The 26,450-nt window shown below is 44.4% G+C and overlaps 1 protein-coding gene across 1 annotated transcript in view; it reads right to left on the reverse strand.

Annotated features, from left to right (window-relative positions):
• Positions 1 to 2,627: 2,627 nt before the first annotated feature.
• The window catches only part of fbrsl1 (fibrosin-like 1), a 322,663-nt gene continuing 298,840 nt past the window's right edge, over positions 2,628 to 26,450 (reverse strand). The window contains 15 exon segments of the mRNA XM_042488366.1: positions 2,628 to 5,120; positions 5,900 to 6,170; positions 6,992 to 7,075; positions 8,328 to 8,411; positions 9,440 to 9,572; positions 11,629 to 11,700; positions 12,011 to 12,040; positions 12,340 to 12,411; positions 14,615 to 14,710; positions 14,914 to 14,964; positions 18,412 to 18,662; positions 20,580 to 20,781; positions 20,783 to 20,840; positions 21,645 to 21,764; positions 21,766 to 22,066. Coding sequence (XP_042344300.1) covers positions 3,818 to 5,120; positions 5,900 to 6,170; positions 6,992 to 7,075; positions 8,328 to 8,411; positions 9,440 to 9,572; positions 11,629 to 11,700; positions 12,011 to 12,040; positions 12,340 to 12,411; positions 14,615 to 14,710; positions 14,914 to 14,964; positions 18,412 to 18,662; positions 20,580 to 20,781; positions 20,783 to 20,840; positions 21,645 to 21,764; positions 21,766 to 22,066 — 3,128 coding nt within the window. The 3' untranslated portion in view covers positions 2,628 to 3,817.

Genomic DNA, 26,450 nt, shown 5'->3' on the forward strand with positions numbered 1-26,450 from the left:
ACTTATTTTGGCTGCCGACTGTTCTGGACCTCCTCCTTTTCCATCTCCCTTAATTCTTTTTTACTCCTCCCTGTCTCACATGCTGCTCTCTGAGGTTCCTCTGTGAGTGATTCACAGTATATGCTCTCTCCAAGGCTGCGTTGGCTGCTCTCCTTGTACAGCCATAGCGGCGGTGGTGTTGTGAGACAGCCGGAATATTTGTCATAAGTCCAGAGGTGCAAAGACATTAGACAGCACTTTGTCACCAGGGTCTGGAATTCACACCATTTGGCTGTTTCCAAGTCAGCTCCTTAACCGCTGACTGGCCTGGTTTCTGTCAGCTGCCGCTCTGTTGACATTGAGGGCTATAAAAAGACGGCAACATGGAAGGATGTATGCTACTAGCCTTTTTAGGTGGTCAAAACAACATGCAGGCTACAAAGAGCGCTGCAACGGGGATCCGCAGCCAAAGCCCTTGACTCGGTGCTCTCTCCCTCAGTTCACAGTTCAGATATAGTTTAGTGGTTTAGAATGGCTCTCGTCAGGGTTTTCTAACCCCCGCAGAGAGATGGGCTTGAACTCCAAGCAGAGCCACCGTCTCCCAAATCACCAGGCCCAGAGGAGGCCCCAGCAATCCAAATGTGATCATGGCAGGGGCCTCCCGTCTCATTACCAATCTCCATTTCAAAACAGCCTTCAAATGGGAACTAATGCATTAGCTCTCGCTGGGGGAAAAGTCTAGGGAGCCACTACATAGCGGCTCAAAAACGCTTTCATACATGTTTTATCAGCGGGGGAAGTGCGAGCAAAAGAGAAAAGGAGCTTGGACCGAACCATTCATTTGTTGCCCATCTTATTAGCTTGGCACTGTGTTATTAGCTGCCATTGTGCTCTATAAAAGCCCCTTAGGCCTGTTCCACTGTTCGCTGAATCTGGGGTGAGCTCTGTGCCAAGCACTTTTTGGAGGTATTTGAGACCATGAAAATTCAATCCTAAACCCTCAGCATTGAGGTTTCTCACAGATAAATGAAGAGGATTAGCGGAACAATAAAACAATGTCTTACCTCAGATACCACCGTATCCTATTAATTGGGATTATAGTGGAGAAATGTGTCGGAAAAAAACCTCAATCTTGTATCACAGTCGCTTTTTAAATTTTTTTTTATACATGCTGCTACACGAAGTGCTGTCATTGTAACAATGTTCCATCAAATAGGAGATGTGCTCCAAATTATGAACAAGTAAATATAGAAAATCCTAAACAATCCCGGCAACAAAAAAAGAAAAAAAGGCCCGGACATGTGAAGAATAGCTGTGGAAAAGAGCTGACAATCGCAGAAGCTGTAATAACCCACCTTGGGTTGGATATGCTAGGCAATGTGTCAATTGATTCCCATCTGATGATGGACTGTGTGCTGAAATAAATTGACCTTGCCAGACGATGAGTGAAATTGATGGAGCTTTTCATCTCCGGAGGGCCGTTCCACACTCAGCCGTAAAATGGATAGAGCACAGGACAGAGTGATTGAGTCGGGGGAAAATGTAAGGTGTGTGTTTTTCTTCTACCAAAGCTTGCTTGGTAAATAATAGCTACAGGAAAAATCGCTATGTGGTAACAAGTACAGGGGTTAAGTACCTGTTGTTGACTAGATGATTAGGACTAAAAGCACACAGCGCTAAAGTGAAGCCGGCCACTGACAGATGCTACCCGTCGGAGGAATATGTGGCTCAATTACCAGGAGCCTAAATTGAAAGTGATAGTGATTTAAGTCTTCCCAATACGCCAGCCCTATCCTGGCAAACAGTCTTTTCAAGGAGCCCTTTTTAAAAAACCCGGCCAGAGTGTGTGAGACACAGGAGCGCCATTGATTTTCAATAACATCCCCTAATGACCTGGCCACGCTTTGATCCACGCTGTCATTATGGGCTGATACCATGGGACAGGATTGGTGGGTCTCACGGCACACAGCAGCGAGATGAGTAGTCGAGGCATTATCAGGATGAATTGGCCGTCTCTGGACAGGCGGCAAGCACAGCCGAGGTCTTGTCAATAACAGGACGGGGCGCCTCAGGGCTCCCTCAACGGCCCACTCCGGAGCGCCTTCCGGCCTCATTAGAAAAGCAGATGAGTGGTGTGTGTGAGGAGAGGGGGTGTAGGAGAAGAGAGAGGAGCCTCTCCTCCACCATCCGATAGCCTGCCTCCCAGGCATTGCTCCTCTTAATGAGTCCAGACCGCGGGTCAATATGCGGCTGGGCTGCCAGTCAATACCGGTTACCTGCAACACAAACACTCAAAACCTGCTTTCATACAAAATCAATGTCCTATTAGTCCCTCCCTGTATTGCCTTGGCCCAATCTCATCGATCCCCTCTGAAGAGCTCTGCAGCCCATGTATGACAGATTATGGTCAAATGATCTCATGGCTTAGGCTACTCTGCCGGCCAAGTCTGTTGCCTTTATGATTTCAAAGTAATAGCTTGATATCAGATGAGCAAATACTCTAAATGCTGAAAACGGAGGCACAAGCATTATTGGCAAACCTATCTCGCATCAACATTCCACTCAGTGCGTTTGGCTCACAGACAAATTCAGTGCTCATAGTCAGCGCTGACAATGAGCGCCAGCATGAAAAACAAGCGGCAAATGGATGACATTAGGTCCAAACTTTATTCCGTACATTTTAAACCAAGAATGTTCATTTTCTTTTTTTTGCACGCCTAAAACTCTACTTGTTTTGTATACAAGAGTCTAAGAAAAACAACTGCACAACACCACAAGGTTGACAGAGAAAGTCCTTTTGTCCGCCCACTAAAAAGTGTCCTTCTTTTCTGTCCGGGGCTGGTCCAGTTTGTGACTTGGAAGTCTTTTAATAATTCCATCATTATTTCATTGAGAATATAAACATGTGTTAATCCAAGTTTCTCTCAGTATCACCAGTATCGTCTGCTTCCTCCGGGTGATCTCTTCGTTAGGGTGCTGTGTGCTGCTTTGCATAGATTGCAGATGATCCTTCTGGGCCCCTGTACAACACCCATACTTCCCCGTCCATTGGCCAGGCTTGTCTGTTGCCATGATATTCAACAGGGAGGTTGAATTCCCCCATGTTTCATTTAATTTTGTTTTTCTAGAAATGGTTAAAAAGACTAATAAATTTACACGGTAATTTTGCAGCGAAGGAATATCAACAAGTTATTTACATTGGTTTTCTTTACAGAGACTGAACAAAGACCTCATAATATATATTTATCTGCATATCTCAAAGGCAAAACAAATGAACATAACAAATCGGTAATGTAACATTGTACATTGTCATCATTGAGGATATCCTGGTACCATGAGGTTAAATTACTGAAGGTTGAAACCGAATCCAGTCTTTACAGTGGGTCATAATGGATATGTCTCACAATCAACTGGGATAAATATTGTAAAAGGCGTGACTAATGCACAAAATACATAAAATTCATAGAAATGATATCTATACATGGAACGAGGATAGGAAATGTACAAACTCATTTAAGGACCTCTCTTTTCGCACAAAGCCGAAAAAAGGTATTGGATTAATATATTAATAATTATCAAATATTTAAGTCGGATATAAACATACACATATTTATGTTCTCTTTACCGACATTATTCAACCTCCAGTCCGCTAAAAATAAAGTCATGGCATGTGCTTAATCAGCCTTACACACCTTTACTTTGTACAATCATACCCTTTCCCTTAGGGAGTTTTGCTCCTCTCTGTCGAAGAGCAGTGCATTTTGTTCACAAGTTCTCAGATTGGGGGGGCGGGGCTTGCGAGTGCGTCTAGTAACTCTTTGTGCACTTTTCTAAGAAGCTACCGAGCCTCTACCTCTTTGGGGTTGCGAGATGGGGAGTAATCCCGTGGGTCCTGGGTGGTGGTGAGGGGGGTAGTCCTCCTGGGTGAGGCTGGCCTGGCACTGCCAGCTGGCACGAGGGGCGGGGGCGCACTGAGTGCGGCAGTAGGGGGTGTTCTGTTCAGAGGGCCGTTGTGTCCTGTGGAGGGGCTGAGTCTAGGGTAGGGCATGCCACCTAGGTGGGGCATAAAGGGGGGCATGTGGGGTAGATGGCCCTCCATAGGGGACTGGTGCAGCTGATGGAGGCGTGCTCTGTCCAGCTCCTCCCTCAGGTGGAGGCGTTCTCGCTCCTCCGCCTGCTGTCTCATCCTCTCGTGCTCCCTGCGCACCTCCAACAGGTGCTCGTGGTGAGAGTAGTCATGAGCCTCCCGCTCGCGGTAGGCCCGTTCCTGTTCGTACATGCTGGGGAAGCGATGTCCTTGCTCGGCCCTGAGCTGGAAGTCCATGCGCCGCTGCAGGTCCAGGCTGCGGTAGGCCTCTCTAAGTGGGTCCCAAGGGAAGGCCGGGTGGGGCAGGCGCTCTCTCCCTGCCAGAGGGCTCACTCCCATGAAAGGAGCCATGCGAGCTCGGTCTAGCACGTTGAGGCTGCCCATCTGCGGCATGGCGCTCATGGAAAGAGGCAGAGAGTGCGCCATGGGGACACCGTGCAGGCCAGGCGCTGGAATGTCACTGCTGCGTGGCGAGGGAAGAGGGGGCTGGTGGGACAAAGGTGGGTGGTGGTGGTGTGGGTTTACAGGTTGGCTGAGTGGAGCAGGGAGAGCTTGGGCTGGTGGTTGCGGAGCGGGCTCAGAACTCACCACCATGACCTCCTGCTCCTCTTTCCTCTCCTCCTTAATCTTCATGTCATTTTTCACCTTGTGGAGGAGCTCTGCAGGCGGGGGCTCTTTCCTCTCGCTGTCCTTGAGCGTAGGTGGGGGCCCACCAGCCATCTTCATGCCCTGCTCATTGATCACTGCCTTGGAGTATGGGGAAGGAGAACGTTGAGCGGGTTTGATGGAGTCTTCAGAGGATCTCCTCTCTAGCATCTCCTTGCCGGGCGAGCGGCTCTCCTTCACCTTCACGTCACCCAGTGTGGAAGACTCTCTGTGGCGCTCCAGCAGCTCCTTCTCCGCCTCGCGGACTCGATCTACGCTGCTGCTGTGGTGTCGACCTGAATCACAGGAGTTCTGGCTGTTTGAGCGAATCAGGCTGCTGATCTGGTAGCTGACTGGTGCGGAGGCCGGAGATGAACGGTTGGAGTGGCGATTGCGATCCACAGAATCCCTATAAAGACATAATGACGCAGCTTAGACGGTGACAGACAAAACAAGCATAATACAGTTATATTTAGGGACGATTTTCCTTGATTAAATTTATTCAAATCTGAGTTATAATTCTCACACAAAAATAATACATGCTTTTGTCTTCCACTGACTGTCTTTGAATTTGACAGAAAACCTTACGTTTTGCTCATCCACAGAGATCTTTCCAATTAATTTTTGACAGATAGCTTCTCTCAGAGCTGCTTGTTGCCTGTTTGATTTGTGTCTGTTTCCTCGTTGGATCCATGAATTGAATTTATTTCAGTTTCCACGGATACAACTAATGGACTGGAGAATTGTCACACTTTTTCCCTTTGTCTTTGACATTACATATTTCTATCTCTGGAGCTGATGATTTGATGTAAGTGTTTTTTGTTTTCTTCAAACATAATATGATCATCTTGTATATATGCTAATGTTAGCTGGAAAGGGGATCATTATTGTGAACACGTCTCAAGAGTTGTAATCGTGTATTTGAATACTTATGAAGTTTTGTTGTGTTATATGAAAGTATTCACAATTCTTTTTACACTCTTTTTTGTGTTGTGTGATCAGATTTGTTCCCTTCTTAGTGGAATCACATAATGCTTCAAAACAGTGAAATTAAGTCGCAGGTCAAATGATAAGGTACGGTAATTGTATTATTGTGGAAATATCAATTTTCACTTATGTAAATCTAAGAATAATACCTCAAAAATACATATAGAAGCAAAAGCAAACTTGCATTTGTATCAAACTCACCTGTCTTTATCCTTCTCCTCTTTCCCGATGGACGAGTCTCTTTTCTCTCTCTCCCTTTCCCTCTCTCTTTCTCTTTCCCGTTCTCTCTCCCGCTCTCTCTCATGGCTGTTGGCTGAGCTGCTTCTCTCAGCGTCTGCAGTTTTGGGCCACTGTGGCGGGGTGGGGAATGATGGCGGGGTCCGTCGAAGTCTGTTCCAGGTGTCGTGGTGGGGGCTGCCAAATGTGGGCAGTCCTCCTGGCCCCTCCTTGGTGCCAAACACACTGTTGGACCCTGGAGGGAAGGAGGGGGAAGACAGGCGTGGGACCCACTGTAAGTTAATTGGGCACAAAACCTTCTTGAGGACACATAAGATGAGAAAGACTCAACAACAAAAGCGGCTTTTGTTTTTGTCTCTGGAGGTTCTCTCACTGAAGCTGTTTGAAAGAGTTAGAGGTTAATGGCTCCCCCCACCAGAGGAAAAAAAAAACTACTCATTTGCTTTTGGACTAAAGGGCTTCTCCCCTCCCTCCCTGTTTTTTTTTTTTGCACTGGCTGAACAGGGGAGACTCACTTGCCCTCTGGAGTTGAGGGCTGTGAAAAGCCAAGGGAGACCTTAGCATTCCACAGCATGTCTATTCCAATCACATCCATTTTCACAACGGGGTGACCGCTTTGGCACACAAAAATAGGAGGATGAAGAGAAAAGAGAGAAAGGCACAGAGAGAAGGATGCAGGGGGAAAAGAGAAAGCCCTCCATGGTGGTGCAGAAGGGGCTTGTCAAATAATTAATAGATGAATTGCCACCAAACAGCGGACCTGAGAGTGCCTGTTGGCAGCAGCGCAGCCAGATTAAAGCCAGACTGTTGGGGACATGGTTGGTGGATGGAGTGGAGGCAGGGAGGAGGTTTGCTGTGGTGTGTTGTGCTGCCTTGTTGGGCCTCCCTGAGCTAGGGCTGTTTAGACACAGAAACTAGAGCTAAGTGTCTTGATTTTTTTTCCTCCCCTCCTGGCTCTCCCTGTGGTCTAACGCTGTCCTGCTCTGTTCTGTTACTGGCCACAGGGGCCAGATTGAAAGGGGGAGCGGTGGAGGAGGAGAGGGGGCCAGCGCTTACCAAGCGAGGGGTTGCCTAATCCTCCGAAGGCACTGCTTGAAAGGTTGCCGAGGCCGCCATAGGAACTGGAGCGACTGAAAGGATCTGTAAAATGCCAAACAGGGATTAGCAAAAGGGGGGGCTGGCTAGCGGTGCTCACCCCAACACCAACCCGTTCCACTCGGCTTTTTTCTTACAAGCGAGCTGTGGTTTTTTTAGCGCTGCCACCCGAGCTCTCTGCCTGGTAATCCTGCAGTAGCCAGGTCGCCTGGATGCTGGATTCACTGCCACTAACTGGAGTGAAGTGTCCCTGACCCTGCTGGGGCTAGTGGAGGAACACTGCGTGATGGGGAAATTACTTTAGAGTTGTTGGAGCTGAGCTGAAAATAGACTGTGGCAGGACAGGGGAATTAGAAGCTGTAAAAATTAGGCTAGACAGACCACAGCGATTTAACTGCAGAACCAGTGTCTGACGGGCTCCGCTGGCGCGGAGAAGAGCCTCCAAATTTATAGGAATAACACAAACATTTACCCTGAGAAGAGAGTGAACAACATTCATCAACTGATAATTTGCAGTCCCATTTTAATTCTGCAAAAATCCATCAGGAAATGCAGGACTTATCAACAGATTAGGGTTTAAGGATTTTCAGCTCTGGGGCTTGTTAATGTATTAGAAAAGACAACAATTAAGAAATCTCCTCTGCCTCACACATGAATTCCCTGGACAGGAAAATTTCGCTCGCTAAATCTTCCTCCTCAGTGCACCATGTATTCATAAGCACAAAATGGATTGACTCAAGGGCTTATTCCATGAAATCAACTTTCTACTCTGAACCAAAAGAGTTGATAGAATGGTGGGAAAATAAATGAATGCATAAAAACAAAATTAAATGCACAAATAAATCCAACATTAACTACCCTCCATTACTCCTATGAATAACTTTGCAAGCATATAGAAACTAACATTATATATGCTGTTGCCCTGTGTATAGTTTGTCCAAACAAATGAGGGAAACTAGGCTAGCTACATGTTTTTAATGAACCCAGACAGAGTTATTTCAAGCTGTTATGAATCATACTGTCTGATTATAGGATGGCTACACTCCCTATTACCATGAACTTTGAGTTTGCTCAAGAACTGCCGCAACCGACTAACTACAGTGGCCAACTAGACTCCACATGAACCCTCAAATGACCCCGAGATCAAAACTAGAAATATCTAGGTTTCAAATTACACCCTGGTGGCTTGTAATGTGCTTAAAATATGAGTGTAAAAGAGAGAGAGAGTGGGTGAGAGCAGGACGGAGAGTAAGAGGAGATAAATGTATAAAAAAAATTGAACATGGGGGTTACTTACACTTACCTGCCAAATGGCTAGGAGGCAGGAAGCCACTGGGGTGGGGGACAGGGCCGTACGGAGAGGGAGCGGGGTGGCCGGAGCCTATAAGGGCATAAGGGAAATAACAGTGTTATTATTTTCCAATCAGAAAGCTAAAAACTCTCCAAATAGTGCCAATACAGTCATTTCCTGGCTGCAACGATAATGCAGAAAAGCTGAGAACACAGATGAACTGAAAACACTGGCCAATCAGAGCTGACTGGGCTTTTTTAGATGGGGCACTTAAAGAGACAGGCACTAAAATGGAGCAGGTATATTCAAGCAGACACTATGAGAAAAATAGTGGGTTTTTTTGCTTGTTTTGTTTTTTAAATTAAAGCATGTCAGCATGTTCTAGTGGAAAGTCCAAGTAGAAAAGTATGAACCTAAAAATTAGCATTATATTCAACCTTTAAATATTTAGAGGGACGTTTCCCATATGTCCTCCCCCCTCCAAAATCTATGCCTATAGCCAGAAATAAAAATATTAATGTGAACTTAACAAATATTTTTCTGCTACAGCAACAGAAACTGAAAAACCATGTAAGCTAGAGAAATTCAGAGACAGCAGAGTTATGAGCAAATTAGCCACTGATATTTCCGCTTTTATTGCAGCTGCTGCGTGTTTTGTGTGAGAGTCTATAGTTGCTTATTGAGGTCAGTTCCTGACTGCGCAACAAGCTGGCCTCTTTCACAAAACCCTGCTACCATCACCCATATTCCATGAATTGTTAATGAAAGAACCAATTACGGCAGTGCCTCTGACACACCACTGCATAATTACCAGTCAAAGGCCGTTTGCCTCTCTGTTGCCCTCCAACGCAGGGCAAATCAGTCAATTACCTAACCGAGAGTCATCCATATTCATAGACATATCTGACTCCCTTTACTGGCAAAACATTTGCTACAAAAGCACTATAATTAAGTGAACATTACATGAGAGGGGAGAGAAAAAAATGCGGTTTCATTAAAGGAACAATTTCGACACGCAGCTATAAATACTCATTTGCATAAAGACAAGGAAACGGGCTTTGAGAACGGGATAATTTGAGTGTTTTGTCTTGGAAGGTGCAGTTCATCACCCTACTGACCTGTGGAAGAGAAGAGGGGTCGCGCCAGGTCATGAGGGTACGGAAAGCCTGGGAAGACTCCTGGAGCTGGGGGTCGACTGAACAGGTCCAACTTCCCATTCATGTCTAGTTTGTGAGGATCCAGCTGCATTTGCTATAGTCGGAAGAGGCACAGAAAAGGGGAGGGATACAGACATGGAAAATTAGGTCGGTGGACAACAGTACCAAACATTTCCAGCAGCAGAGTGAGAGAGATTTATCCTCAGCTATGCTGGGTGAGAGATCAGAGGAGGACAGATTTGTCAACAATGGCTCCATGTCTCCAATTCTGGCCAACTGTGTTATAACAAATATATGTAAGCTGATTAGGGATGCTAAATCCTTGGTAACAGGGTTCAAAGCCCAAGAAGGACTGACACCACCGGGCTAGAGGCATGAGCAGAGGATCTCCATGGCAAGGCCACACCATCATCTGTCAGTGAGAGGAGTCTTTCCATACAAGCATTTTTATTCGTGTTCAAATTGTCAGTACTTCAACTACTAATTCTGTTGATTTACTCAGTGCTAAAAATGTGGCCGTTTTTGATCTGCCCCTTCCTCTTTAGGTAGAGTGAGCCATGCACAGAGTTTAGGAAGTGTGACCTTCTTACGATGAGCATTTTAAGGTCCAGTGTGTACGATTTAGGAGCATCTATTGGCAGAATCTTGCAATCAACTGAAAAATAGGAACTGTTGTGTTTTTGTTACCTTAGAATGAGCCGTTTACATCTACATACGGAGCGGTTCTTTTTCCACGGAGTCTACAGTAGCCCAGAAGTGATAAATCAAACAGTGGCTCTAGCTAGGGTCATTTGTCTTTTGGGTTTTCGCATTGGCAAAGTAGAGCAACCTCCGAGGTTGAAAAATGAAGCCAACACTGAAGTCCCGACAACTGCAGTTCATGGAATGACCACCTGAGGCTGGCTGCATAAGCCCCCATGTTAAAATGCCCAACTTTTAAGCATAGATACACATGTTTACAGCCTTGTGCAAAAAATACTTTTGCTCTCTTTAGCTACTTTCCCCCTTAATGACAACTGTACAGGGGGTGAATGCTTATATATGTCTCTGGTTTATATTATATTAAGGCTTAAAGTTACACACAAATAAGTGCAGGTCACTTTGAGTTACAGGTTGTCTGCTGATAGTGTCCTCTGCTTCATTATCGGACCCTCCCCCTCGCCCCTCCACAGCGCCATCCTCTCCCCCAACTATGGTCACGTTTGGCTCCAAAAAACCAAGATGGCAACAGCCAAAATGTTGAACTCCAGGCTTTAAAATGAGAGTCCACAAATTAATGGGTGAGGTCAGGCTAGCTATGTCTATCATATTTACAATATATTGTGGTTTATGGAATATACATATATGGAAGTTTCAGTTCTGCTACCTCATGACTAGATGCCTACACATCCTACACACTGGACCTTTAACAGGAGGAGATGCCTTTCTTGTTGGATTTTGTGTAGTTATTAATACTTTGAGACATGAACAAATTGGCTCGGTTTCTTTCAAGCACATGTGAAGAAGGCAATGAGTAACAAAAGAAGAAATGACCCAAAATTAGTGCAAGAAATTTACCGGAAAATTAGTAAAGAAAGAAGTAAAAACTACCAAACAAACAAAAACAAGGCAAACACAACTTGGAAAAGGTGCTTAAAAATATTAGAATAATTCTGTAACATAATTTTAAACATGATTATGATAATTATAAATATAGTTTTTCCCTAGCTCTTTTCCTTTTTTTTACCGAGAATTTTTTCTCAAGCTTATATTTTTTTTTCTTCTAAATGTGCTTGTTTCTTGCAATTTGTGGATCATTTCTTACCAAGTGATTCATAGCCTTTTTTTCTCACATTTTTTTATGAAATTGCATCAGTTTGCTCAGGTTTTAAACGGTTAACTACTCGTGAAAGGCATCTAAAAGCAGCACAAGAAAAGTGATGTTGCTCCACGATTCAAACTTAAATTACAGCATTTTGTTCCTTTTTTTGTAATCTGCCTTTTCCCACCCTGATCTTCATTCTGAATCCAGTAACACGATTATACATAATTTTACAGGTAAAGATCCAACTATGACATGCTCAGCCCTACTTATTCCATCACCAATACACTGTATCTGGTTTTACATGACAGCAGGATTCCTGAAAGACATCATTATCCATCTCACGCACCTTCATTTTCTGCTGGTGGTGGTAGATCTGCCATGCGATCTGGACATGCACTGCGCACCACTTGCCAGGTTTCTAAAAATTTAGAGAGAAACTGAGGTTAGCCTGCTGGCTTTGATATAGGGAGCTAAAAATGGATTCTGGCATTGAGATTTTCTGGCCAAACTACAAAGTGGGAACTCGTCAGAATTTTCAACCAGGCAACGGATTAAGAAAATCTAACCCTGACTTTAGCCCAATAGACACCTCAAAGCTATCCTTATATGCAGCCAAAATCCCTGAATTTCCTTCATCAGGAGTTGTTAAAGAATTTGCAGTTTTAGACTTTGTGGCCTGGCCAGAGAGATGAAACATTTAACAAAGAATGGATAAGGCGAACACTCACCCTAACAGATGTCCTGAATGGATCTGTTATCTGTATGGACAAACAGACAATCATTACCATTAACAACAATGATAAATGAGTAGCCAAAATGTGCAGTTCTGCACGCTGAAAATCACCAGCGTTGGGAGGCTCAATTCACACTGGTACTTTCTATAAATGTGCACAGAGCTACACGTGGAGAAATCCTCTGTCTCCAACAGATGTTAATGCAAATATACGCATTCACATCTCTCTGGGACACGCACTGTACGTACAGCATGTGCGTGCATTTCACCAGAAGACACAGAGGAAGAGCAGACTGATTCAGGTGCTATCGTCCTGGTGCTTACCCGTGGATCCTTCTGTAGGAGTGTGTGAGGTACTGCTCCAGGACGTCCGGCTACGTCGATGGGATTCGATGCCTGCCGAAGAGAGAGACAAAAGTAAAGAGATACATGGTGACCAACCAGATTTACAGTAGTTAAAACATTTATGGAGCAGAGAAAGATAAACAGAATGTCTAACTACCTTATACTAAGGCAGCCACAAAACTTTGGGAAGGTATTTTGATTGATTTGTGAATCACATAAAATCTAAAATTGGGAACTAAAAAATAGTACTTAAGGCTACATCCACACTAATATGTTTCTGTTTAAAAAGGCATAAGTATTGCAATATTTACATCTGGCATCCGCATTACTCTAGCGTTTAAGAACGCCAAAAACTGAGACTTTTGAAACCGCTGCTGATCTTATTTTAACTTATATTAACTCCAGGGTTGCGTTTTAGTCTGGACCGCTATAGAAGGAGACTTTTGAAAGCGATGACACAGACATTAATGTTTTTTTTCCTGATTGGATCATATCAGTCGAGATATTTCAACCCAAAACATTAAAGCTAGGTGTACATATCATTTGTGATTTTATCCTCCTTGTGTGTGTAACTGACTTCTTTGTCATTGCCATGGCTTCCTGCAGCGATGTAACGCTCCAAGTTGGTGCTGCTCTTATATGTCGCCGAATTTGCTTTGAAATGACTTTCCAATCAGTTTTCCGCCATCTTAGATGCCTAATACACATGTATAGTACCACCTCTTCATCGGTCTAGGCAAAGAAATATCTGGTCTTACTTTCTGTTATCTTTATAGTATTTTCTGTAATCTCCTTCCTGGTAACATCGGCATGTGCATGCCTGGTGTACGTAAATGGCCATGTGATTTGCTTTCTCAGGGTAGATTGAACAGACAGTGCTAAAATACTTGTGCGTACGGAAAATGATTTTCATTACAACAAAAGGTATTAGTGTTGTTGTGTGAGTATCTTCATCATAAAAAGGAATCGCTTTCTTTTGTAATTGTCTGCCTTAGATAATACATAAGAGCAGGTCCAGATTTCACTCCCACTATTATCAGTGTCTTCATACATAATGCAGATATACAGAAGTACAGCTCAAGGTTAATGCCCATGGCATGGAAACAGGTGAAATCCTCTGTTTTAAAACCACTAGAAGATCCTTGAGCTGGTGATAATAGCGTCACTCTAACCTTATATCCTCCTTCAGAGGCAATATAGCTCACTAATCCTCAACGACTGCTACTGTATGGCTGACGTCAGGGGATAAAACTGCGATGATGCTGCAGGCGCTGAGCCATGCCAGAGTAACACATCTCTGATCTCTCCCATCTCCTCTCTGAGTCTTTGGAGCGCAAGTGCCTAGATCAGCCTTATTAATCCACCCTTACATCAGGGACAGGGAGATCCTGCAGGGTGACCCGGGTCACGAGCCCCCAACAAACAAACAACATCCCAAGCCCTCCCTCCCCTCCCGAAGCTCCTCTCCAGGAATACTTAGCAGGGGCTTTGGATGCACAAGACTGTTCCTTGAACCATCTGGAGGAGCCTTTGACAAAAACCCCCCCCCCCCTCATGACAGAGCCCCCTGGGAATAGGCCAGAGGATTTAGGCCAGCTTTGATTGGTGGCTTACACCGGGTCACAGCCGCTGGGCATCTGCCAGACAGACTCCCACCCTCCCACCCTTTCTTCGCATCCCCACCGCCCCTGCATCTTCTCTCCTTTGCTCCCTTAAATAAACAGACATCACTCTCTTATCTCTGGCATAGCTTGGGTCAGCACGCAGCTCTGGCCCTGGTTCAGGTCCAGTCAAGTCTGACAGAGTATTATGGGTGGATTTATGGATTTAAATGGGATGGGGTGAGGTTTATTAGAATCCTGTTTCACATCTTTGGTGTATAGCTCTGCTTTACTCACACAAGACAGACAGCAGAATGAATTTTGTGGTAAAATAGCTAACGTGCTGTAGAACTGTAAGTTCAGTACGACAGCAACCCGACCAAAACCTACAGCACTGCATCTCTGGTTTCTGAATTAGCTGCTTCAGTGATGGTGACCCTACTTTTTACACACAGCAAGTAGTTTTTACACTGACAAAAAAAGACTACTTGATGAACAGAGAGTCAAAGCATGTCATGACAGAGCATGATAATAATTTTCAACTTTAGTGTTTCAATGGTGTAAAAGCTTGTGTGATTCTTTTGAGCCCATGCTTCCCTAAACTCTTTATCTGTTTGTAGATGGTGGGCTGAGGGTGGGGATGTGGGGCTGACCTTGGGCTGGAAGGCTCCTTGCAGCGAGCTGAAGGGTCCTGAGTGTGGGAGCAGCGGGGGCATGCCTGGCATGGTGGGGGGATAGGAGGGGAAGAACTGGGGAGAAAAGGAGGAGCATGGGAGATACAAAAAAAAGACACAAAACAAAATCATACAGAGATAACGTACATACAGGACTCAAGCATACGCACGCACAAAACCACAGGCACAATAAATGTTCCCACGGCAACATTCAAATATGTCAAATATTTGATTTGCCGTATGCAAATTGAAATTAGAATAACAGAAAAAAAACTCACGTTTGAATGTCTGATGAATGGATTGTCCAGTTTGGGGGTGTATTTGTCGAACTGGAAGAAGCAAGAGAGAAAGGGATTAGGACACAAAATGATCTGCTTTACCGAAATCCTTCATTTAAAAAGCCTCCTTTTAAAATGATGTCTCATTATTTTTACATCACAAAAACAAAACACATGATTAACATCTGTAACTGGTAATAAGCAGTGTTTTGATCCAGAATAATAAGCCCTGGAGTAAAGCAGCTGGCTTGCACTGGTCATGGGTTTACTTAAACTGCATGGTCAGATAGGCAGTTAAATTACTAACAATACGAGCGCTTTAGCAGACTGCCAAGATGAAGACAGCCTGCATGATTTTCCAATTGAGCATACAGAGGTTTGGGCGTGGAGGCCCCGCTCGGAGAATCAGACCATTTTAAAACCAGACCAGTTGTTTCTTTTCACTGGAAAATTTGTAGAAATGTGAATCTAATTGCTTTTGACTGCTATGGCTTTCTTTTTTTCTTAAAACAAGTCCCAATGGTATAGATGGGAGGGGAGGATATGGACTGTGGAGACATACAGCTTGTTTTGGGTGTTAGAGATCCAGACTTCAAAAGAGATTTAGTTGAAAAAAAGGGCCAATTTTCTGTGCATAAAATCATGGAAAGAATATATGTAGGCCGTTGTGTGTCTGTCTTTTATTATTGAAACTAAATTGAGAAGATGACATTTGCAATGGTTGGGAGCTAATTCAGGACAGATCAGATGGAACTGATATAACCTTGACACAATGAATTGATGTGAGGAGAGCTTTTCTGTGGCAGTTTATGCCCACCAGAAAAATCTCCGTTGGAATTTGCCGTTTAAAAACTATGTGGTTGTATGAAAAAAAATGTTTCTGAGCACATGGGAATCTAGTCAGTAAGTCGAGAAGGAGCAGAGGGAAGGAGGGAGGGAGAGAACGGAGAATGTTGCCCCGTGTATGAATGAGGACTTTGTACGTCTGTTCGCAAGCCAATACTGGCTCTCTATTTTGAAACAGGCTAATTACAAGTGACAGTAACTTATTCCTATTCCGCAAATACACAAACCATTTGCAGGTACTTTTTGCGAGTGTTTTCACAAAGCTCTCTTGGCAGGCGCAGACGTTTTGGGTTTACATAAAACAGGAAAATGAGTGGGTATGAATCAGTGTTTCTGTGTGCGCGTGCGGCAGCACGGGTGGTTGAGGCAAAAAAAAAGGGGGGGGAGGTGTTGAAGGGCGAGCTAAGCGGCCGGTGGAGACGCAGGGTTTTGGGTCAGGGTCCGTCTGGTGAAGCGGGCCATTCACATCTGCACACAAAATGGCTGCAGCGGCGGGGATAGTGTTGGCGGCCCTGTTTGTGGGCGATAATGGGCCCAAATCAAAGACAGACAGCCTACTGAGAGGAAACGCCGAGCCAGCTTCCGAGCTCATTAAACAGCTCCTCTGCATTTCTGAAGGCGCGGCCTGTTTAATGTCTGACACTGGGAGAGGGATTTTGGCCGCTTTACGGCCTAGTAAAACAAAACAAAAAAAGAAAAGAAAAAAGTTCTCTTGCCCTTGTAATTTATGGTGCCTGTCACGGTTTTATAGTAAACAGCTTTGGCTAATTAAAGTTTAATATTTCATCTTATAATAATTAAGGATATTCCTTGTCCAAAGGCATGGCAGGGGCAAGGGGGTGGGGTAGGAGAGACGCTCAGTGCTGCCATTTGGCAAGCCAGCTGCTTGAGGGCACTGAACAATAAACAAAAATAGAGGCTTCATAATTTCATTAATTGCAGCCATTAGCCAAGGACTGTTACATAGATGAAATGACATGGGGCGTCTAGACAGCAGGAGAAAATAAAAGAGAGAGAGAAAGAGAGAGGAGAGAAAGAGAACTGGGCTGTACTCGGTTTGCCTTTTCATGACAGTACAGTAACAAACAACCACATCATCATTACTCCTGCCTCTCTAAGCAAGCCAAAGAAAAGAAAAACAGCATTATTACTGAGGGGAGGAAGGGAGGGGAGAAGGCATAAGTTAAGTAACAACACAGTTTCAATTAAAAGGAAAAAAAACAACAGAAGACATTAATGGCAGTCTCAAATCCCATCGTAACAACACAACAAGAGATGGGGGTGTGTGTACATCATGGCCTGCATAATGCAAGCATTAGCGAGCTGAGAAAAAACGCCTCTTTCATCTTCAAAGAGACGACTGTACTGCACTGTATATAATTCCTACCATGTCAGGAATGAACAGCAGACCAGATAACGGCATGTGTGTTGGCTAAAGAACGGCCTCTATACTTATCTAAGACTGTGCCATAAATACCAGAGCTTTGATTTGTAATGAACAGGATGGGGGTAATCTTGCAGCGGGGCCTTAATGGGACCACAGGCTCTTAATCAGAGGTCATGACATGATGGATTAGATCTATTAGACTAATGCCAAAAAGCTACAAATGGGGGGCCCGTCTGAATCGACTGTCAGGGATTGCTGTGCATTTGAAATGATGGATGAATAGTCATAACCTTTTTTTTCCCCTCCATATTAATCTGCCAGCGTTTGAACCGCCCCTTCTTCCCAGACTTGATGGCAGTCAAAGCACGGAAGCAATTACAAACATTATCAAAACAGTTTTACAGTGATGTGCCCCCCCCGCATCTGCAATGAGGTCATTTGACTGACTGCAAAGGCTTTGAATTTGTTATTGCAAAGTATGGTTGCTGTTGCGCAAACACATATGTGGCAAGGAACTTTCACACAAATCTACAAGTTTGCAGGAATGTGTTTACACACACAGATCTGTTTGACGGCGCCTTTGTTGCTCCTTGTGAACAGGCAAATGAAAACATTCAAAACCATTGAAAACACATCCATATGCAAACAATTGAAAAGCCAGCCTTCAGGCAATTCAAACAGCAAAATATGAGTCAAAGTTTAAATGAGGGTGAATAACTTTAGCCCCTTTGACAGACATGCCATGACTCAGAAAATCTACAAATCTCAGAGCATCTACAAAAAGTGAAGTATAATGTGGATGTACAGTTTTATATATAATTCCACTATGGATGAAGAAGTTGAAAGTACAAATGTGCTTGGTTGGGTTTTGACCAACCTGAGCAGCAACTATGTGGATGAACTAGGAGACGTTCTAGTGTGTGTGTGTTTGTGTGTGTGTGGAGGGACGTGGCAGCCAGCGGGCCATTTCTGCCCAGCATTTGTCCTTATTAGCGTGGAACAGATGTGACGCTCCCAGCTTCTCATTCGCTCTCAGACTTTCGCAGCAGGACAGTGTGCAGAAATCAAAGAGCAAAATTCAAACTAAAACAGTTTTTCGAAGGGAGGGGGGTTCCTACAGCTACAGGACATATTTGGTGAATTTTGGGGTAAGAAAAAAAAGGTAGGAATTGATTGAAGAGGAGATTGGGAGGGGTGACAGGTGGGTGGTTGGGTGGGAAGTTACGGGAGCTTTTTTAAATTTATTTTTTTTTACTTATCCTCACATTTCTGGCTTGGGTACGCACCATGGGGGGTGCGGTGGGCGGGGTGAGGATGGCGGCCGGGGGCAGACTGGCGGGAAAGGGCGTGAAGGTGTGCTGGTGGGTGTGTTGGTGCTGGTGCATGTGCTGGTGTTGGTGAAACTCGGCCCTCAGGAGCGACACGGGGGCCAGCGGTGAGGCGGACGGCCCCCGGCCCCGCTCTGAACTCTGAACCAGGAAGCGGTTGTTCAGCTCCTGCCTCAGGAGGTCATGCTCTGTAAGAAAGGAGAGCGAGGAAAACCAAAAAAAAAAGAAACAAAAGGGGGTAGGGAGAGGGGGGGGACACAAGAAAAAAAAAAGGCACGGGCGCCCAGTCAGTCTTCACAACAAGGGTAGAAGAGAAGAGAAAATAGTCACCTGGCATTCTCTGTTTCTCCAGCTCATGCTGTGAGGGTTTTCTACGTGGGGACTCATTGGTGGTGGTAAGAGAGTTGCCTGTGACAATGTGCCAATCAGAATCCCCGAATGAGGCTGGCAATACATGATTGGTTGGTTGAATGATATCAACAGGCTGGTATCTAAAGACAAGAGAGAACCAAGAGTCATCCCAGCAGAAAACACACACTCTTGCCCTCTATTAGAAAGTTAATGCACAACTGGCATATTTATTACATATTTTGGAGACACCCATCATCGCTGGAGACATTTGTTTCCTTTTATTGCAGCACGAAATTGCTTGTTTTGGTGAAATCGCTGAACATATTATCAAATCGTTACAAATCACATATTGTTGGCGAGGGAAAACATAATTCTGGTTGTTGAGGTTTGCGTCAGATTGCTGACTGAGTGCACCATTTTTCAAAAACGTGACTGTAAAAGTGCTGCTTTCAGTACGCTGAAGATGTCTCCAGCTGTGATGATTGTCCAGTCGCTAGCTGACATTTTCCAGTGTAGCATCCAAACCGTCGTACAGTGACCTCATCACGCTTCTAAAATTACTAAGCTTCTATAAAGACAGACCATCTTAGTAATTGATGTATGATGTTCTCCACCAGTGAAAAAAAAACACCCAACATTAAAGCATGTGACTCATGGGAAGGCCTACTATTGCTTTTTTACAATTAAATTTGATTTATTTCCATTCTGTGCTGAACAACGGGGATTTGCCTGAAAGCCCCTTTTGGATTTTTTTCAAATTTGTAATAGTGAACTGGACTGCTTTCCTGATATTTACAGCCAGAACAATAAAGGACTATGAGCTCATTAACTGGCTTCCTGTCTTGCTTTTGAGATTGATGCAAAAATGATAATTTATTATTCACCAGGCACACCAAATTTAGGAAAAAGAAGAATATTGAAAGCAATCCGCTTATCTCAAGGCAAAGCCCTCATTTACCAAGTTATGTTTTGAAGTATCTTGGTGAAACGGCCTTTTCTGTTGCATGTATAAAATCGGTAAATGCGTAAATAAACCTACACACATTAACAATGAAAAAATAACCATTCATCACTGGAAATATATATATATATATATAATATATATATATATATATATATATATATATATTCAAGCTTGGATATATTGTACTATGCAATATCATAGGATAAATAGCAAAAGACATTGTAATAAACAGGCACTTACCTGATCAGGAAATCATATATGACCATTGACTAGTTTCAACACCAAAAATTTTGTTATATTACAACCTAATAACAACCTATTATTACAGGCTGAAGACTATTGCGCTAACTTGCATGCATTGGTACTATAGCATTCTATGCATATGTGAATATACTTTTTCATAGAGCTGAAACTGTAAAATGAATACAGTAAAGCTGCGCAGCAGCCAAATCTAATGCAACAGATCATAAACAGAGCCTGGATATATAATATATAAAATAGCCATATCACTCTGTGTTCAGAGTGTTTATGAATACTATTACACATAAGTAATACAAGATACAGCTAAATGAAAAAGTTCTTTACAAAAGCCTGACATTTTTTGTTAAATAAGGAAACTACTGCTCAAAAAATGTCAGAACTTTGTGTTTTTTTGTCAAAAATCTCCTAATTAATTTAATCAAAAAGGAAATTATAAGCCAGTGTTGGTCCTTTCTAAAGTTACCAGATATCCTAGGAGTTTGTGTCTGCGCTGAAGCTACCATCTGCCACGTGAGATGCGCGGCTTTACCTGGGTAGGGGGTGCCGGCGGGGTGCCCAGGCACGACTAAACTGTTGGTCGGTAAGGTCGGAGGTGGCGGCAGTGTGGCTGGGGTTGCAAACATGGCCGGATGGCGATGGGCCGGGCTCCGTAGGGAGGAATAGTGCGAGGTAGAGAGATTAGCTATGGACAGAGGCAAGGCGGGGGCTGAGGATGGGAGCCCGCTGACGTGGGTGGTGAGGGGACGGGGGCAAGTGCTGTTTGGGAAGCCCCAAAGGACTGCTGCTGTGGCTGAAAATTTTAACAGGAGACAAAAGACATATGATTAAAATAATGATCATTTTAATAATGCAAATAAACACATGCTGTATTTTTTACGTTTACAGTGTTCAGTCAGAATGCAGCAGTATGATACATTTAGGGAAACCTTGTGCAGCTTATTTATATGTGATACCTTGGTGTTCATTTGCTGTATATGTGTTCACCTGCTTTGTTTGTAGCTCTGTGTGAGTTGAGCTTCCCTAAAAATATGCTTGACACTTTGCTTTGACAGCATAAGACTGATTTTTCCAATAAAACTTCTGGTATTGGAATAACAAAGGTGAGGGCAGACTCTGAGAAGATGAGGTGAACTGGAACAGTTGAATGTGCTGTGTGTTACGGAGTGTTGCTGAATGAAAAACTGTAAACTGGACAGCTGGTTATTGGCCGGAAAATCAATATCCGCATAAAAACAGTCAGTACTGTGTAGAATTGTGCAGTATCTTGTCGTATCAGAGTACATTATACTAATTTAGAAATGACTGCAGTTTATTTTATTGCTGTCTCTTGTAGACTGGCAGAAACACATTAAAGAAGAGGTTACTTAACACCCTAAATTGGTAGAAAAGGCAAAACAGTGAAAGGAAACACTGCTCCCTGGGTACATCTCTAGTGATCTTACACAGACGTCTCAGCTGACCAGCTGAGGTTGAAATGCTGCTAAACACATGTGTATGTGTTTTTTTTGTTTCCTGCTTACAATTACAAGTACAAATAGCTTCTATCTCGTAAGTTTCTGCACCTGTAACCAAATCTGCACGTTAAACAACGTACCTGATGTCGTGGAGGCTGTTGTACTGCAGCGGGTGATGCACCTGGTGGCTGATTACTGGCCGTGTGTGATGCTGCGGAGGCGGAAGAACACGGGGCTCCTGGTGCAAGTGTGGGTGAGGGAGGGTGGGGCTGAGGGTGGGGTGGTGCCCTCACCGGGGGTGGGGTAGGGACAGGGGGTGGTGGTGGCTGCTCCTTCTTGACACTGAGAGGAGGTGGGGTGGGGAGGCACGACCTAGGGGGCTCTGGGGGGGCCGCCGCTGCAGCCGGGGCGGGGGAGCCCGTAGGTGCCGAAGCTGGGGTGGGGCTGGGCACGGGAGGTGTGAAGGGCACCTCACTGTTGCTCTGCTCCTGGCTGCGCTGGAGCCCTGATACTTTGGCCGAGCTACAGGTCTTGGACTCTGGACTTTCATTCGTTGGCACACCTGAGGAGACAAGAAACAAAATGTAAGAAGAAAAGTTGTAAACCCGTGTCTGGAGGGTTAGAGTCAGTTCAGTTCAGTCCATCTGATGGTATAAATTATGTATTGGCCATGACAGATGTTAAACCATTTCCTCTAGTGGCAGTTCTAGCACATTTGGTGCCCAAAGTTGTTTAATAAATGATCCCCATTTATGAAACAACCTTTAAAATAACCATCAGTCACATGAACATTTTTTTCAAAAAATAAGCAAACATCCTTTTTACCATTTATATCACAATTGCCTCTCTCATATCTATTTTATATTGCTGTGAAAACAACAATAAATTTCTCCTCCAAACAGCTGTATTTATTCAAGTTTCTTGCTAAAAGATACATTTTACAAGATGACATTGAACACATCATGAGAACATAATAGTTGAATTTTGCCCAATGCTCAATTTCACTGACTAGAGCTGGAAGACATCACAATGTAACTCAACGCAGCCTCCGTGAGCGGCCGACTGCAAGATGATTCGTTGTTTTGGTTTTTTTTATTTTAAACTCTTCACAGTAGTAGTGCAGTAGTAGATGATGAGGTGGGTGTAATACCAGGTAGATTACAGAGGAGGAAGTAGATATACTCTATTTTTTTTTTTCTGAGAGCAATTTTGGTGCCCTCCTTGGGCTGGTGCCCTAGGCAGCCGCCTATATCGCCTATGGCAAGAACCACCACTGCCTAAATCAGATATACATGATAAATGACAAGTAAAACATAGCTCTCTTTCCTCCCATATACTGCTGTCCCAATGTCTTCTGCCCAAGGTTCCTCTTATTTCCCTCTCCCTAGGTTCCATTAAGTGTTTAATCAGGTCATTTTCATGCTTGACTATAATCAGATGATCCAATTTCTTCCCGCGATCCAGTCAGTATGAATAAATCACAGCTAATTAAAGTTAAATGTCGGCCCCTATTCAGGGCTTTGCTGAGCACACAATCTGGCATGAAATAATTATGTTTCAATTGTGCTGTGAGGAGAGATCGTGGCCCTTTATCTTGGCCTCTCTGCCACTGCGCCTTTCCATCCTCCCTCCCTGATCTTTCAGGGGATTTGGGAAACCACAGCAAAGCACTCTGAACTCCAGCACTTTGTCTTTACCATTCATCAGGGGTCTCTTCAACAGACAAGAAGCTTTTATAATCAGCATTCCACCGAACAACGACTTTTCATACTTAGGCTGTTGCAATTTAATGACTGTAATTATATGCTATTGTAGCGTGGAAATGAAAGTGGCAGAAAATGCAGCATCTCGACACCTTTCACACACAAAGAAACTCAAAGCACTTATGAATCTTAATGAAAAAGTAAAAGACATTTGGCGATCTCCCACTTCTCTCAAGAGTTAAAAGAAAAGCAAAATGGGCCACAAAGAAAATTGAGTTGGAGTAGATGGTAGTGCCGCAACTACAATAGCTAAAACACTGCTACAGCTTCTGAACTCATCAAAGCCCCGAGTGGTGGAATTCATTTTAAGCGCAGAAACATCACATGCATAGAAAATCAGAGAGAGAAAGTGTTCACACACGGGTAGAGAAAGATAGAGACAGAGGAAGAGAGAAGACAGCCTGGTGGAGATGAGGCTCTCTAAGCGGCTCTAATCTAGAGCTAAGATGCAGCAGTACTTCAGTCAGAAGGCTTACTAGTGCCTCAATTAAAAAAGCTCCACGGGCACTCTCGACGGTAACAAAAAATGAGAAGAGCCGGGAGCTGCTGTCAAGCCAGTGAGAACTCGACATGCAGCCCACTAATGGAATATCCAGTCCCTATTAACAGCCTGCTTAATCTTTCAAGGATCCTAACACCCATAAAAAGACCAATAAAAAGGCAGGGCAGAGCTTTTATTTTTTTATTTGTTGAGCACCTCCCTCCCTCACTCCTTGCGTTTTATGGGAGTACCGGGGCTGGCTAAGGTGTCACGACTTTCAAATGAATTCCGGGGTCCAGTCGTATATAGACCTCCAGATTTATAGGGGTCTGGGATTTGGATTAAACTGTCAGGCTCTCGTCCCTGCGAGCGCGAGAGAGCGGAGGAAGACTGAAAGCAGAGACAGAGAGACAGGCACAGACAGACAAACAGGCGATGAAGCAAATATCCACAGTCGAAATGTCGCCGTTGGGTGATGTTGCCGTGGCAACCTGTTCTCCCAGACACAATGCGAGGCGAGTGATACTGAAGGAAGTCTCGCTACGACCACTAGTAGATAGAGAGGGGTTTCTAATACTAATGCTGGGAAGCCAGGGCCACAGCGAGCGCCGGGTTATCTTAATGATGATTCTAATGGGCTCTAATGGAGGCAGGGAGGTATCAGCCCAGGCCGACCCATCCCTCATTAAAATCACTCTGCAAGGGAAGACACACACATGCACGCACGGATGCACACAACAGAAGATGGACCCACAAAAAAGTTTTCAGCGTGGGCATTTTACACACAAACACTGTGGCCCAAACGTCTTTTTTCAGTTAAAGGAAGCACAAAGCCAGAAACATCAGCGGCATTTATTGTTGAAAGAAAAAGGGCATCATTTTAATGACTTTCTTATATAAGCCTTTTAAACTGCAGGTTCTTTAGTAGCAAACAGGCTGTCAAGAGTACAAAACGCAGTTACTGTCAATACTCTCACCTAATAGATTGCTTTTTCACTGTTTTGCTTCAGCGGCAGCCATTTTGAGTTTAAACTAATATGCAGCGATAACAAGATGACAGGAATACCTCTGACACATGTCACCTAAGGGCTATATGTGGCAAAATCACTGTTTTTCAACAAACACTGTCCCCTCGCCGCAAAACCGTACAACTGTCAGCTGGAGCTTCAAGCATTTCAACAAACTGCCAAATCCGGCATTTGTTTTGTTCTTCGTTTCCTCGGGACATGGAACACTCTTTGCCTGCAATCACATACTGAGGGAAACAGTAGGCAAGCCACAGGCAGTCATGTGAAACAAATGCCATACGAGTGTCTGTACAAAAAATGTGCTGTCCTGAAGCCCTGCCCCGCAAACTTGAGCAGATGGTGTGAGTGAGTCAGGCAGGTTGGAGGGCAGCCCGGTGGTGGGGGGTGGCCCCCACACCTCTCCCGTTAGCTGGGTTAGTGCACCGGGGGGACAGCGACGTTCCCTCGGGGGTGTTGGCAGGACTGCTCACCAGATGACATCTCCTCCCAGTATTGATCTTTTTATAGTTGTTCCTGTGGCCCTGCTTACTCAGGGGAATTGCCCTGTGCACACGTGCCTGGGTTTGCAGTGATACAGGGTTGGGGTTTGCAGGGGGCGAAGAGGGGGGGGGGGGGGCCCGGGGGACTAAGGTAGCAGACGGACGACAACAGGCCACTGGGAATCGCTGGTCATGACTGATGTGTCCAGCAGGGAATCTGGGGTGAACATGGTGTCGCTACACAGCTGTTCCTGCCTCCAATATCCTTCACTTGTGACCCTGGTTGTCCCTGTGGAACATCTGGAGAGCTGGCACCGATCTGCTCCTATGCAGCCTTCACGCAGCCAGATGGCTCAGCTGTGAATGGCCTGGACCGGTCTGGAATGGCTTGGCTTTGAACTGGACTAGGATAAGCAGGGCGTCATCATCCAGGAGACTTCAATAAAGCTCAGCGTGGCTCCTCGCTGTGAGGATATCCCTCTAAAGAAAAGCTACTCAGTTTCTAGGATTTGAAAAGGTTTTCTCGAATTTTATGACATTTCTAGTATTTTAGGATGTTTCTAGGATTTTACAAGTCTCGCAAATCTTTCTCAGATTTTAGGACATTTCTTGGTTTTCAGGACATTTTTGGTTTTCAGGACATTTAAGGACATTTCTAGGATTTTAGGATGTTTCTCAGATTTTAGGATGTGTCTAGGAAATGAGGACATTAGGGGTCTCTGTAGAAATGCAGGGGATCCCCCTCTGGCACTTTTCTTGATAATCAAGCTCTATTGTGATGCTGTTTTATGCCCTCTTGCACCTAAAAATACAAAAACAATTCCCAGTGTGAATCTCTTTAATGTTATTGTGAATTAGAAAATGGTTGAGGGGCCCCCTATCACCCTATCGGGGCCCAGATTTAGCCTGTGGGCCAGAAGATGCGTATCACTGCTCTAAGGCATGGTCTTTTGGCGCATGTCAAGAACACAATGCTGAATGACAGCACTACACACAATTGCTCTCAAGTGCCTCCAGTTGCAAAGCTGTAGCCTTTAAAAAGTGTTCACTTTGAAGCTTTTTTTATAACCACTTTATTTTAAATACACACCTGGCTACCTGCAAATGGACCCAATGACCTCATGAATGAGACGAGGGCCCTCGAGAATATTCTTATTCAGCCTCCGACTAAAACCCTCAAAAAACTATTGCTGTG

Source organism: Plectropomus leopardus, chromosome 6, assembly GCF_008729295.1.
Source record: "Plectropomus leopardus isolate mb chromosome 6, YSFRI_Pleo_2.0, whole genome shotgun sequence".
NCBI classification, from domain to species: Eukaryota; Metazoa; Chordata; class Actinopteri; order Perciformes; family Serranidae; genus Plectropomus; species Plectropomus leopardus.